The 14,335-nt window shown below is 39.4% G+C and overlaps 1 protein-coding gene across 3 annotated transcripts in view; it reads right to left on the bottom strand.

The window, feature by feature from the left end:
- Window positions 1-55: 55 nt before the first annotated feature.
- UBE2Q2 (ubiquitin conjugating enzyme E2 Q2) overlaps window positions 56-14,335 on the bottom strand; it is a 45,858-nt gene continuing 31,578 nt past the window's right edge. For all 3 annotated transcript variants that reach the window (XM_080350987.1, XM_080350986.1, XM_080350988.1), the window contains 8 exons: window positions 13,996-14,080; window positions 9,061-9,121; window positions 6,891-6,981; window positions 6,524-6,582; window positions 4,977-5,025; window positions 3,984-4,079; window positions 2,923-2,989; window positions 56-1,116 (listed from right to left, as the gene is read on the bottom strand). In XM_080350987.1, the coding sequence (XP_080207113.1) occupies window positions 1,085-1,116; window positions 2,923-2,989; window positions 3,984-4,079; window positions 4,977-5,025; window positions 6,524-6,582; window positions 6,891-6,981; window positions 9,061-9,121; window positions 13,996-14,080 (540 nt within the window). In that variant the 3' untranslated portion in view covers window positions 56-1,084. The remainder of the gene's footprint in view (window positions 1,117-2,922; window positions 2,990-3,983; window positions 4,080-4,976; window positions 5,026-6,523; window positions 6,583-6,890; window positions 6,982-9,060; window positions 9,122-13,995; window positions 14,081-14,335) is intronic.

Genomic DNA, 14,335 nt, shown 5'->3' on the forward strand with positions numbered 1-14,335 from the left:
CTCAATAACAAATCCGTCATGACTATGGCAACATTTCTTAAACCTCTAAATCAGATGATGGTTTTTGTAGTTTATTGTAGCTTTTATATAAAAATTTTTCATTCAAGGACTTTCATCTCGATTTGTGCCAATCACTCTATAAGTTCATTAGTTTACAAATGATTGCAACAACCCGGTTAATAAAATGGAACACCTAAAAAGGTTTTTAGTATTTTAAATAACTTCAAGCTTCATACTGTGGCTCTTCTTGTTAAGGAGGTTGAGCCAACAAGTAGCAGGAACAGCCCAGCAAGTTCTGATGCCCCAGTGGAAGTGACTAATTACAAGGTTTTATTGGCACAGCCTTGCTCTTGCTAAAAAAAAAACAACAAACCAAACCAACCAAAAAAAAAAAAATCAAAAAAGAAAATAACAAAAAAACCCAACAACATCAACATAATCTAAACAAAGAGCATCTTTTCCAATAAACAGTTCATATTCTCATACAGCCATGAAAAATGTTTAATGACTTAACATACATGTGTTTTTCCTATATCATTAATTTGGAAATACTACAAATGCTGTCATTTTAGACCAGAAAAACTACTGTGATTTGCTAGACCTGACATCTCCTAAAACAGTATTAAACAATGTATTAAACTTCTTGGCTTTAAATGAAACGATACAACGCAAGTCTCGGCAGTCTGCATTTTGCAAAAGGTAAGAAATACACAGAAATGTGTGAACAACTCACTCCTATTGAATGATCTGTAGTAACTCAATAGCCTGCTGTAGGGCGCTTACACTTCCAAATTAAAAAACAAAAGGGGAGAAGGGAGGGCATGGCCCAAATATGCTTAATCCATAAGAACGAATACGGCAAAGGCCCAAACTGCTCAGTCCAGATGCCTAAGGAGAGCGGAATGGTAAGGCTGTAACTTATACTTTATGTGTCAGTCGACAGATTATCCACTAACTTATCTAATAGCTAAAGTCTTCAGTACGGCTGTTATAGGGGCACTCATAGCTTGAGTCTGTGTGTTGGAAAACATAAAAAAGAGCTTGTTTTCTTGACATTGGTCCAAGTATACACCAGTCCTCAATATTAGCCATCTTCCTTCGGAGGAGTGTACCAGCCTGTGGAGAACAGACAAACACGTTAGGAACCAACACTGCTACGTCAAGACAATCTTATAATCTTCCTCTGAATTTGTGGGAGATGGAAGCCTCGTCTGGCTCCTCCCTTCCCTCTTAAAGTAGCTCAGCCCAGTGAGACCAAGTGCCCTAAACACTAGTGGTCAGCAGTGGGAGATAAAGCATGTGGCATATTCCAGGATCAGACCCTGTGTATTTGGGTGTGAAAATTAAAGACTTCCAAGTTTGAGGTTTTTGTGGCAGCAGGTATCCTGAGCTGGACACCGACAGAGGATGCTACTGAAGGAGGAACATCACTGTAACAAAAGCAAATGGAATAGAGGCAAAATACCCAAGTCCTCAAGCCACTTAGAGCACAGATGTACAAACATGACTACGCTGGGATACTTATATATAAATCCCATCCTGTGTACTGCACAGTTAGGCAAGCACAGGCATTTGAACATTTCATCCTACTTCTGCAAATCTGGCTGTAGGAATGGGCTCAGAAATGTCAGTTGAATAACTTGCCTCCTGATAGGATCTGGCATGTTTAGCAGCTGAATCAGACCCGATTAAGTGTACATAGTTTTTTTTTCTAGCCACCTCCAGATCTCCAATCTTAATTCTCCCAGACACTGTTGTAAAAAAGACCTCTAAATTTTTGTACAGTGAGTACAGGGCCTGTATATGTTGTCCCAGAGAGCAGGCAGCAGCTATATGTTAGAGATACCTTTCGCAGTAGCAGTCCCCACAGCCAAGGCTGGCACTTCACTACAAGTAAACAGCCAGACAGCTGGCTTTGGTAGCAAACTCAAAAGCAGAAGACTCAGTTAATAGCAAGATCAAAGTATTATAAAATTGTAAAGCATTTTAAAGTCGTTATCTTTGACCTTCCTTCCAGTAGCAGAGAAGTCCTTACGTTCAATTTTAGAGGTAGGGAAACTGAGGGGCTCCTTACGTTCAATTTTAGAGGTAGGGAAACTGAGGGGCTCACTACAGACTCACTGAAATACGCTCACGTGTTCACAGCAACACGAATTCACAGAGGAGACTGTGTCCAACCTGGACCAAAGAACATCACGAAGTGGTAACTGGGACTAACTCCCTCCTCACGAGACCAAGGCACCAACCCTGCTGACTATTTTTACATAACATGTAAGTCACTTAAATCTTTTAAAGCCTCAGGTCATTTGTTGTCTTCTCATTCTGGCACAAAGAATGCAATTATACCTGAAGCACTTGAAGACTTGTTTTATGCAGCTGAGAGACCATTAACTGGCTTTAAATAGGGTTTAAAAAAAAAAAAAAAGCATCTCCCATTTCTATTGCAGAGTTTTCCAGCCAGTGCACTTCTGCTGGGCTTTTTGTATTTTTTAGTTTCTGGCCTTTCTTTCCACTTTCTCTCTGATTACTCCTGCTGGGGTCTTGCCACATTAAAACAAAGCCTTTTAGGGAAAGAGGGAAACTTCCAGCAATCACTTCACTAACAAACATGACACTTAGAAAGCTACAGTAACAAAAATGTTCCTAGATCAGCTGGCTGAAAATGAAAATAAACCTTCCAAAAACCAGTAGGGACACACGGAACATGCTATATTCACGTAAGCTGGGAACATTGCAATGATTGTTAGTCAAGGTATTTTAAGCACCATTGTCTCCCTGGTGCAAGATGAAAAAAAAGGAACCACCCTTTATGGTCTTCCCAAGCCAACGTAAGATTCTCTGGCACCTCAAGTTTTACTGTGGCCAAATACCAATTCCCAGGCTGCTCTGCAGACAAGAACAAAGTCGCACGAATATACATACCATTTTTCTCATGTATTTGTACTAGTGACTTATAGGACTGCTGTGCTCTTGCTAGATTATATTGATTCTGAAAGGAGAAAAACAAACAAACATACATAAACCCCCTGCATTGAGACACACAGAACCTAAAAACAATTTTACAAAGAAAATCCAGAAATGTTTTTACATAATTTAGGCTACAAGACTTTAAAGACACATTCCCTTATTTTCTAATTTTGACTCCACCATAACAACACTAATTTGTAAACCCCTGCTGCTGGAAAGGCCCCTCTATTGGAGGGTTCTGAACATGCGGTGGGTCACAAGTGTGCGCAACCGGAACCAGCAGCTTCAGGCAACCCCCACCAGAACCGTCCGGCTCAGCGGAACAGTGACCAGGCTGGACAGAATTGTGACCACAAACTTCTACATCTTACCTAGTTCACCATCTTCAAACCAATACTTAGAAATTGGCATCGAAGTGACAACTTCATTGATTTAAATATTTAAACGTCATTTGAAAACAAGATTTAGTACTTCAAAGTCATCTAAGTTATGGTGCGTTACCAGCATGCACACTTGAACTGAATTATCATTTCCATTTATGCTGAATGGCTAACTTGAAAAATAATACAGTGCAAATACTTTCAAGCCCTCATGAAACTTTGCAGGTTTATAGCCCAGCAAAAGGAGAACCTCTTAACATCAGCTTACGTGATGCTGACAGTCAGCCTGTCATCTGCAGCCCTTCTCAGAGCCTGAATTTCCAAATCCTCATGGTTCCAAATTCTGAATCCTCTTTACCTCCTCCCTTTGCCAGTACGGGGGCAGTACAGGGTATAAGCCCAACTACTTACTCACCCTGCCCATCCCAAGGTTTTATCCTGCTCATACATTCATCATTTCCTAAAACATACAGCTAACTGCCAATAAAATATTCATACATGAACCAAACACCAAGAAAAATCAAAATGCTAATATATTTGCAAGGACAATTCTGTCATTATGCATTTTGATGCAAGTCAGCAAAGAAATGGAAGCTTAACAGTAATTTGTGTAATAGCTATACACAGCGCATTTACCTTATTGGCTCCAAACTGTACTCTGGCTTTTCCTTTGACTAACGTGGCATTGATCTGCATTATGACGGATTCTATTGAATAGGCACTGCTCCAGCCCTGGAGGAAGAAGGAAATGTTTCTATATAACATGTACTTGCCGCTTCTGCTCACCTTGCAAATCTGTTTTGGAATGTGTGTGCTTTGGGCTTTTTTTTTCCTGCACTCCAGTTTTAGTTTTAACTAAAGGTTTTCAGCTGACAACTTTTATTTTCCAGAGAAAATACGGAAAGTGATTTGCAGTATTAGAACTAAGAACTCCAATGAGAAGGTGGAATCGCACATTTCCAAAATACACCAAGACAGACACAAGAAGAGCTCCATTATTGCAGCATTTACACATTTTCAGCAACATCACAACTTCTTGTAAAAAGCAGAAAAGACTGCCATCTAATGAAGCCATTGAGTGAGTCGCGACAATTTAGTTCCCATGAAAATTCCTGCTCCTCTCTGGCATTGCTTTACCTTCCAGGGTTCACAAAAGTTTCTGCCAAAGCCTACAAATAGTTACTTCATTCATTTACTTGCTTTAAAGAGATAACCAATCACACCATCTACACCAGAACCATATATGCCTAGAATCTTCTGCATTCCTCACTTCTCCAGAGCTGACTTCGTGCAGAAGCAGAGGCTTCTGGAAAAGGAAACAAGGTGTCTTGCTCCTTAGAACTCACTCTTTACATTGGCTTCCTCCCAGAAATTCTGAGGATGCAAAGCTGATGTGCTCTCACTTCTTGTCTCTTCCTCAGACCTCTTGTAAGCCACCCAAGGCAGAAATAAAGCACCTCACACAAGATCAGCAAGGCAAATCTTGTGGAACTGAGGTTTATTCCATCATGTTCCCTTCAGAGTGTGTAATTTATTCCACGCAGGGATTCTTCACCTCAGGGGAAATACCTATTTTCATTATTTTAAAGCATGCTTTGTTATTATCCAGATAACAGAACCCATGTTCACCTGTTTAGTAAGAAGTTCCATGCATAATGCACCTCCACCTAGGACATACCTAGAAACAAATATGAAAGAAAATATTTGACGTCAGCAGTTAGTAAAAAGATGAATCTCTTCATGGCACTTTAAGCTCTTGCTGGCTAGTTTGTTAAATTTTTTGTTCACATAAAGCTGAAATGCACTTTAACTAGTAATATATGGTTACTAGTTAGCCATATTATACAAAGCCATATATACTTATGCAAAGAAGATTAGCACTGTCAGACCAAAAAAAAGATCCTTTGCTAACTATTTATTTAGAATCAGTGACCAAGCTACACAACTGCTTACACAACTGTACACGCACCAGGAAAAAAGGAAAGGTCGCTTTATGTCTATACTATGTATGAGTAGTATTGATGTGTAGTTCTAATTAAAAACCCCAAAAACCAAAAACCACCACCAAAACAAAAAAAAACCCAGATAAATTCACTTCTGTAAAGAAATGTAACACAACTCCAAACAATGTAGGTGCACCTATAAATCAAAGATGTAGACAAATAAGATAAAGTAGGTCTTCACTTGCTCTTTTCCTATAAGCCACTTTCTAGTTTCAGCAACACTTCATCAGGTGTTGTGCTGGCTGGGACCCTGCGGTCAGCACACGTGGGCATCACAAAACCTGGACTGAGGGAATAGAAATTACTACTCCAAAAATGTAGTCTCCCCTATGATCAAGACGTTCAAACGGCATAGATCTGCAGGACATTGATGTGGAAACGATCACCAAAATCCAGACCTTCTGGGCCATTCTTCCTTTTGTTTCTACAAAGTCGTCCAAGTGCAACAAAACCAGAATCCAAATAAGTTTTCTGGTGTCTGGCACTCCCTGTTTACTTTTTTTCATGAACACTACTTAACTGCACTAACCATTTTTGAATGCCAAAGAGACACACAGCATTTTAAATCAAATCTGAATCAGCACCAGCCATCACAGACTGCATTTCCAAACGTACAGCTGTAACTTCCTGTCAGTAGGAGATGCATAAAAGCCTTGGAAGGTGAATTCCATCTCTCCATGGACAAAGATAAGATTCTGTGCCACAGATAGCACTTCAAACGCATTTTAGATTACTTTTAGAGCACGGTGCCGATTAAATTTAGTATTTCTGGATTAGCATTTGAGGAGTTTTTAGACAAAAACTTTATGGCAGTGTTACCAATACGAGAGTCAGTTAAGACTATACAGCAAGTTTAAGGCAACATAGGGTTCAAGACCCCTTAAAAGCACCAATTTAACACACTCGACAGCAGGGGAACTAATGGTGACGTTCACCATGACGGCAGACACAGATTCTTTCAGAGCTAGTCACAAACACCCAGGTGTTTGCCCACAGTTAGTTCATAATGCTAGAGAAGCAAGTCTCCCTATCACACGTTGAGCTCTTCACAAACTCAAGGTTGGCAGCAGTTCATGTATATATTTAGGGGAAATTTCTTAGCCTCAAAATGGTCCCTGCAACCCCAATCAACCAATTTCAGAGTAAAATTTCTGTAAGGCAACTCAAACCTACCCTCCTGTGAGCACAGGAGACACCACTCGCACAAAGGGAGGATCGAAAGGGAAGTTATCCTGAAAAGCAAAACAAAAAACAAGTTAAGAGATATACTGTGACATCGTTTTCCTAACCAAGAAGTATCCCAATGGCCGCCTCCTTTAGCAAATCAGACTGAAAGCAGCAAATTTTTTCAGTATTGTAAAAATCACTTTTCCACAGTGCTGGCTAAAAACCTTCTGGGAAGGCTTAGTGCCAAACCTCAAGTTACATTTTTATGCTACAGCTCCATCTTTACCCAACTAACAACTGAGGGTAATTCCAGTCACTTTCTACTGTAAGCTACAAATGTAACCCCAGCATTTCTTTCCATGGACACACATACCTTAAAAGAGAAGTTGAGTAAGATGTATTCTACACCTTCTTTTTCTTTTAAGACCTGAAGATCACTATGCAGTGGGCTATCAGGATCAACCCTATAAAAGAAGCAGGGGGGAGAGCCTAGATTAATTTAGTATTTTCACTACCTATGAAAAGGAATTACTCTTAAAGAGTTCCTTTATGTATTTATAATTTGCAAACTGTAATTTGAAGTGAACTGTAGAAAAGTCTTGCTCCCTTTACAAAGCAAACACTTTGTCATGAGATCAGCACGAACACTTGCCTCAACACACACTGACACTATCAAGTGTTATTTGAACACAGCACGAAATGACCTGTTCATTTGAAAACAGCAATTTTGATTCTCTTCAGTTCACTGAAAATGTATGTCCCAAGAGGGGAGGGGGGCGGAAATAGCACAACACACTAAACAAGACAGGAAGACTGTAGCGATCTAGTTTTCAGCACACAGTCAGTGAATCCTTTATGGAATACATGATCACAGTTCTGTATCAGCTGTTAAAAGTAACGTGCATCAGCAGAAGTACTAAAGCCAGCAGCTTCTGCTCAGCAGAATTCCAACAATTGCTAGTTGCAAAAGCCTGGTGGTGATCAGCCCCAACATTAATTCAGACGCTACTGAGTCAATCCCACCCGGGCTCTGACACCCCAGCAGCTTTTAAAAATGACTAGTTGAAAAACGCTTGTGGCAAGCCAAAAGCAGATGTTAGACAAAATGATGGGCTGCTAAACCCAACCCTCTGCTACAGGTGAAACCACAAACTTATTAGATCCCATTTCAGAATTACTTGGGTAGTTCTTCCCCATCCTACCAACAGGAAGCTGATGGGCAGAAAATCTCCCAACGCTTCAAAACCTATCATTTCCAGCCAAACTTGTACTGGGCCAGTTCAGAATTACTTGTTGTAGTAACAATACTGTTCCTTAGGCACACAGACTCTTTTCTCTGATGTTTACCCCCTCAACCAGTCTGTGCACACAGTTCGTGTGTTTTCAGGCACTTTTTGCTGGGATAAACAAACACAATAGTTTTTGTCTTCTCTCAGTCACTCTGTAGCCATTTGCTGCATGCACTCCATTTTCTCTTTCTGGAAGGCAGAAAATCAGACCTGTTCACAGTACTTGAAAAGAGGTTTAAAATTGCTGCACAGTGAATTGAGCACTTTGTTATACAAGCGCTCGATAGACAAGGCCTCCCGTAACGCGGCACAGATTTTTCTGACATACGTCGTTCCTGCCATTTTCAGCTTGAAAACGTTCACATGGCACAGTCTACACTAAGGCAACAAAACTGTGTTTCAGCAGTTGCTGACATGGTTGTATAAGTCTTAACCACTAGGACAAAGCAACAATTCCTACCAGCAAGTCAACTGTTGTGCTGAAACAGCTGATGTCCTATGACATATTTGAACTGATGGAAGTTGTTTCATCCATTGCCATCCTTTGCAGCCACCCAACCCAGCTTGGACAGGCTTTTCCTTCCTACAGGTTGTCTCATAAGATGATGGCAGATGGTCCCATTACCAGGAACGATTTCAATATAACACCTCTAGAATTAAAATTTTTGGGCTATGGGCACACCAAGATGAGTTACCATCTTGTACACACAGTGAAAAGCAGTGCGTAAGAGAAGACAAGTTATACAATTATATAAATCATAATTAGGTTATACCTAAAACTTTCAGTTCCGTGTGTCTTGCTCAACTGTAGGAATAAAGAACTAGTGACACTAAGACAGTTCTGTTCCTTCTTATACCTTGAATGAAACTAGAAGTAGCATTTTATTGAAATTAAAAACGCAAAAAATAACAACAACAACCCACACAACCAAAAAACCCACTAAACTAAAACCATCCAGACAAAAAGTCTACACAAAAAAATGTCATCATTTAAAGTTTCATATTTTGGAGAAGTTTTGGAAAGAGAACTGAATGGTAATGGAAGTTATGGTAATAGGCACTGTGTTGGCTGTGCAAAGAGGGGTTTTTTTGCCAGTTCAATTCCAACAGTTCAATGTCTATATGCATTACCAGAATTGTAGCCGCTACACCTTACTGCATATGCTCTGGCTAGAGATTCTCATTTAACAAAAGTAATTATTTCTGCAGCAGTAATAAATCAGATTCTTCAGAACATAAACTTTAATAACTTACTTTAGAAGCTTAACGTGCCATTCATACAAGCTGTCATTTACCAGTTCCACTGAATATATCCCTGTAGAAATATTAGATAGAATTAATTATGCACTAAAGGTTTAACAAGGTAAAATTTAGCAAAAACATTCTTTGCTTTTAAGTACAAACACTGTCAGGAGATGTAAGCAATAGGTAAGATACTGAGGCACATCCTTGCTCCCATAGCAGAAGCACTTTGAGCAACTACAGGGAAAAAAGTTCTTTCATTTCTACAAAAATATCCCACATTAATTAAAAATGTTCTTCTGACACCGAACCATTTCCTCCCCTCCCAGTTCAAACTTCCCACAGCTACAACTCCAGCGTGCCTAGTGCTCGGTGTATTTTATACCCCATACATGACCAACATGCTTTTAAAACACCTGACACACAGTGTGAGTATGCAGCACTGTATTTCACAGGTTCTCATCAGTACTGGCAGACCAGGACAGTGGATGGAATAGAAAACCAAAAATTAAGATACTGCGTTGGATGATGTGAGTTCCCAACAGCTGACCAAAAGATGCATCCAAAGAGCAGCCGTCTCTGGGAGCCAGCTGGTCATTTTCAGTGGTCCATTTGTTTTCATCATGTTAAACAATAGTTGTGTGTTTCACTCAAAGGGAAGGGTGAAACGTTTCCTGCCATTTTCTTGTACATTCAAGCTTCCTCTCTGCTGCAGTTCACAAGCAGCCCAGGAAGAGGCAATAATTCTTGAACCTTCAGACAAGGTTTAGTAAATGGCATCACTAATGTTGAAAAGCCTGATCTCTTCCCCACACGCTACTCATGCATATACACTGAACAACTACGATTAAACTTCTTACCTGGGCTAGTATTTAACAGCACGTCTGTTGCTGACGTAATTAATTGGAAGACATATACAAATCAGGAATCTGCCTAGGATTTCTGAAAGCTACACAACCAGACTACAGTCACCACGTTCTCTCCAAGCAATTACAGAATTCATTTCTGAGCTTTATTATTCTAGAATACGTTATCTTGCAGTTGAAACTTTTAAGCATTAGTACTTGGAGTACAGATAACATTTCAGGCTGTCCAGACACCTTTATTTCTAAATAGCAAGGTAAAGAACCCATATGTCTTTTTCTCCTGACTGCAGTGCCACAAACAGAAGTTCTGCAGGCAAGATCAAGGACAAAGTAGGTCTGAAAAATCACTCACTGTGCTCTCAACGTCCCTTTTAACCAGCAGCTAGTTCTGTGACATCACACTTCTCTGTTCAAGGATGAACAGAACAAACTAATAAGGACCTTTTCCAGTTTCCCAGATCCAAGGACACTATTTTCTGACTAACGTCATGAAGTATAAGATTTTCAATTTGTACTGCAGCGACGTAACAATGAAAGAGTTGACATTTAGAACTCTGCTCGTTGTCAGCTCCCATTAATGATTAATCTATTCCACTGTTGTATCTGGAATATTTTCTTCCATCTACATCCAAAAGGGAGGGAAGACTGGAAGAAGCAGCATCTCAGTATTACTGCTTTGGCACCTGGCACAAGTATAAAATACTTGTTACAGACAGCAGAATAAGTTGCCATAAGGATTCTGACAATATCCTAAATAAAGGTAGATCACAAGAGACCTTCCATCAGCTTGTTCATTCACTAAGCCTCTAGCCCTGTTCCTTCACTAAGTCTCTAGCCCTGTTCCTTCCCGCACCCCTAGAAGTCCTGCTCTCACCCAGAATTCACGGACCAGTCTGTCAGTTCCACGGGTTACCAAGCTCCATGTGTTTTGCTACTTTCCCAAAGGAATAACTTCTGCTGGTCTTAAGCGCTGTGCTATACCTAAACCAGAAGCTGTAAAAGGGTTCTTCAGAGATGTGCACAGCTCAGGACTGACATGAACGCACCTTAACAGAACAGCAAGCTACATAATCAACCTTTCAAGCACCCAGATTTTGAGCTGAATATTATCTGTGTCCTCATGAACAGAAGCAGCATCAGGGTTTCTTGCTGTCTTGATACAGAAGCTTCTTAACAACAGTATCCAAAGTTGAGAAGGGAGGTGTTTAGTTTTTTTTTTTAATAGTCAAGTGGTGTTATGGGGAATCAGATGCATATGCTTTTTTCTTAATTTGGGCAGTAAAAGAAAAAAAGTTATTGTCAAGAAGAATTTATCTGATTAGTACCAGTTTCTGAAAGGTCTTTCAGGTAGGGAAGGGAATCAAGGCACAGGAGGTGTTGTGTTTTATCCCTCTAAGCGGCCATCCATAGAAGTGATGAAGCAAACACAAGCACACAGCAGGACCATGAAGTAAGCAAAAAATCAAGAGATGAAAACACAGCACGAGAAACAACTCCTTCCACAATGAGGGTGACGCTTACTTATAGCAACTCTACTATAGCTAGAAGTAAATCTCATATTTTCTTCAGATAAAGGCAGTGAGTTAAGTCACTGTATATGAACAACACAACTGCTAAAAATACAAACAGAAAAAATTTCATTTAAAAATCCCCAAATTCTTTGTTCCTTCTCCTTCCTCCCTAGCCCCCCAATTATGTTAAGACCTTTGTAAATTCTTCCATATAAACTAACCATACCTCCAACCTCATATTTGGAAATGAGATCATCTTAGTTTGGAGGACTTGTAACTCCTGTGATCAAAACAGCTTAATGAAACACTGTCTCATTTATAGCAGAATATCTTAATTTCTTGAAGTGTTTTTTGCTTCTGTTAGTTCATAAGAAAATGATGCTCTGTTCATTTTTAAGGGTAGTTCTTCAGCTAGATTTTCCAGGTAGATAAGCAACTTCCCTGTTGACAGCACGCTGGTACTACACGTACTAGTCACTTCAGAAGTCCCAGTGTTGTCCTGAAAACATGTAACCTCACCTGCACTAATTAAAGTGATCCTTATGCAACTAAAAAGCTGCCTTAGATTTTCTGGCTTATATTACAAAAAATGAAAGCAGTGTTAAATTACTTTGCAACAGTTACCAGAATCTTGAAGTTTAACAATCATTCCCTTTGTGTGTTAACAGTAAGAAATTAAGTGGGATATGGACCATAGAGTGCATACTCAGAACAAATATTACTTTAAAAGAGTCAATTATCTATCATGACCCTGGTCACATGGTGACAGTTATCTAACAACAGAAAACAGAACTAGGCTATAAAAGCAGGAGTTCTGTGCAAGGAAGAGGAACTGATATTTAAAGTCACTCAAGTCCTAAGACTGAACGAATTCATAAGGAATGAATCTAGATAAGTTTTATAACAAACAGCATCTTTTACTAGCAAACTTTAATAAATGTATCAGTCAGACTGTTTCAAAGCAGGCCTGCTATCAGTTTTATACTGTCAATCTCCACTTGACACTTCACTTCATTAACATGTTTTAGAGATTGACACGAGGCATCCAGTTGCAGTCTTTTTACATATTCCTGAGTCATAAGCTACTATACTACTTAAGTATCTTGACTTTATTTACAGTTTGGCAAGATTTACTTTTCCTCATCATTTAAAGTATGCTTTCCTACATCAGTTCAGTCTTCTGCAAGTACTTAAGACTTGTTATTAATCTATATCCAATTAATGGCATTATTAAGCAACCCAAACCCCCACCTCAAACTACTCCTAATACAGGGGCTCCTGGTCGTGCCTCCAGCGGTACCGCTATTGATTAAGCACCATACAGCACTTATAGTCAAGGGGATGTTACACCCAATCTTTGTTCTAACCACAAAAACAAACCCTGAAGATCACACACGGGCAGTAAAGCATCTCTCGTGACATAATACAGATCTATTTCTAGGCTCTTCCTTAGACCCACTAATCTGTTCTTTACTGGATAGGTAGCGATTTAGGGCATGCTGGCAAGCACTCTGTTGCAATAGAGCCTAAAAGAAGTAGGCTACATTAGATCGCCACTAGGTTACCTAATCAAATTTATACCTCAGATATTCACCACTGCCCACAATACTTCAGCACACAAGACTATTTACCTAAAAGGTAAATAAGGCAAATCAGAGCAAAAGGCTATCCTGTCTCCAGTTCTGTCCTTTTACACACAAAATGCCACAGCCAGCAAGTGAGATTTAAGCCCACTAGAAATAAACTAGAGAAGTTCAGAAAATTAAAAGACAGAGGATTAAAGTTTAGACTGACTTTCTAACCAGGCATCCCTCCTGTTCCCACCCTGGCCTGCACTACGGTCTCATCCCTGGCTGCAGTGACGGAGCTGTCTGCTCAGCTGACCTACAGTAATTCCATCTGTCCGAAATACAGTTCAATATACTGATTCCTTTGCTGAGCTAGTTTAGATACAGCCCTTATGTGGGGTAAATGGAACAAGCAACCACCTATCTTACCTAGAACTAATCAGTGTTTGGTATTCAAATGGATCAGATTAACACCATCACAAAATAATAAAAGTAACAGCAGTGTATTTAAGGTTAAATCCTGTATGATAACCAAACCTTCTACTGTTGAACACAAAGCCTCTCCAGCAAGCCTATTCTTGTGAGCAGAACTACCCACTGGCAGTGGTTAAAGCTTTCACCCTATATACGTGGAGAGCTGCATTTCAGGTAGTTCTGAAAGCTCAAGAAGCCCAACAGGGGTAAATCTTGAGCTGTTCTTTATAATCAGTCATCCACTCCAAGAGATTCTCATAGTTACAACAATCCTGTTAATTCTTGTATGAATCTTTGCATAACAAAAAGGAAGAACATTTTAGAGAATATGTATCCCACCTCTCTTATTCTCCACAAATACGCTATTTTCTATCAGTATGTATACATTTTTTTAATATACATGCACACATATATACACATATATGTATATACCTGCATATGACAACAAAACACAGAAAGATTAGCAGGAAGTATTTGCCAAGAGAATTCTTTCAAAGTGTATTTTAAGGGAAATCTGAAGCGTTTTACCTGTTTTATAACTCTGTGATCTATATATATCCCTGAGTTCTTTCATAAGTCGATCTGAAGCCTGAACTGACCCAGAGACTGCACCCTGAAACAAACAAAAAAGACTCCAAATAAGTGAAAAGTAATATTTACATCAACCAGCTTTATTTCCATTCAATTTACACAAACAAGAAAGTATGAAGAACATATAAATTTCTGTACTAGGATTAAGTTTTTGAAAAGTTACATATTCTAGTGAGCAAAGACCACTATGCCTCTAAAGCAGCCACTAATGTATACTCTTACATGGCATAGGTGATACAATTTTTTATTCCAGGTACAGACATTTTTCTGTAAAGGA

This window comes from Nesoenas mayeri (genome assembly GCF_963082525.1).
Source record: "Nesoenas mayeri genome assembly, chromosome: 11".
NCBI classification, from domain to species: Eukaryota; Metazoa; Chordata; class Aves; order Columbiformes; family Columbidae; genus Nesoenas; species Nesoenas mayeri.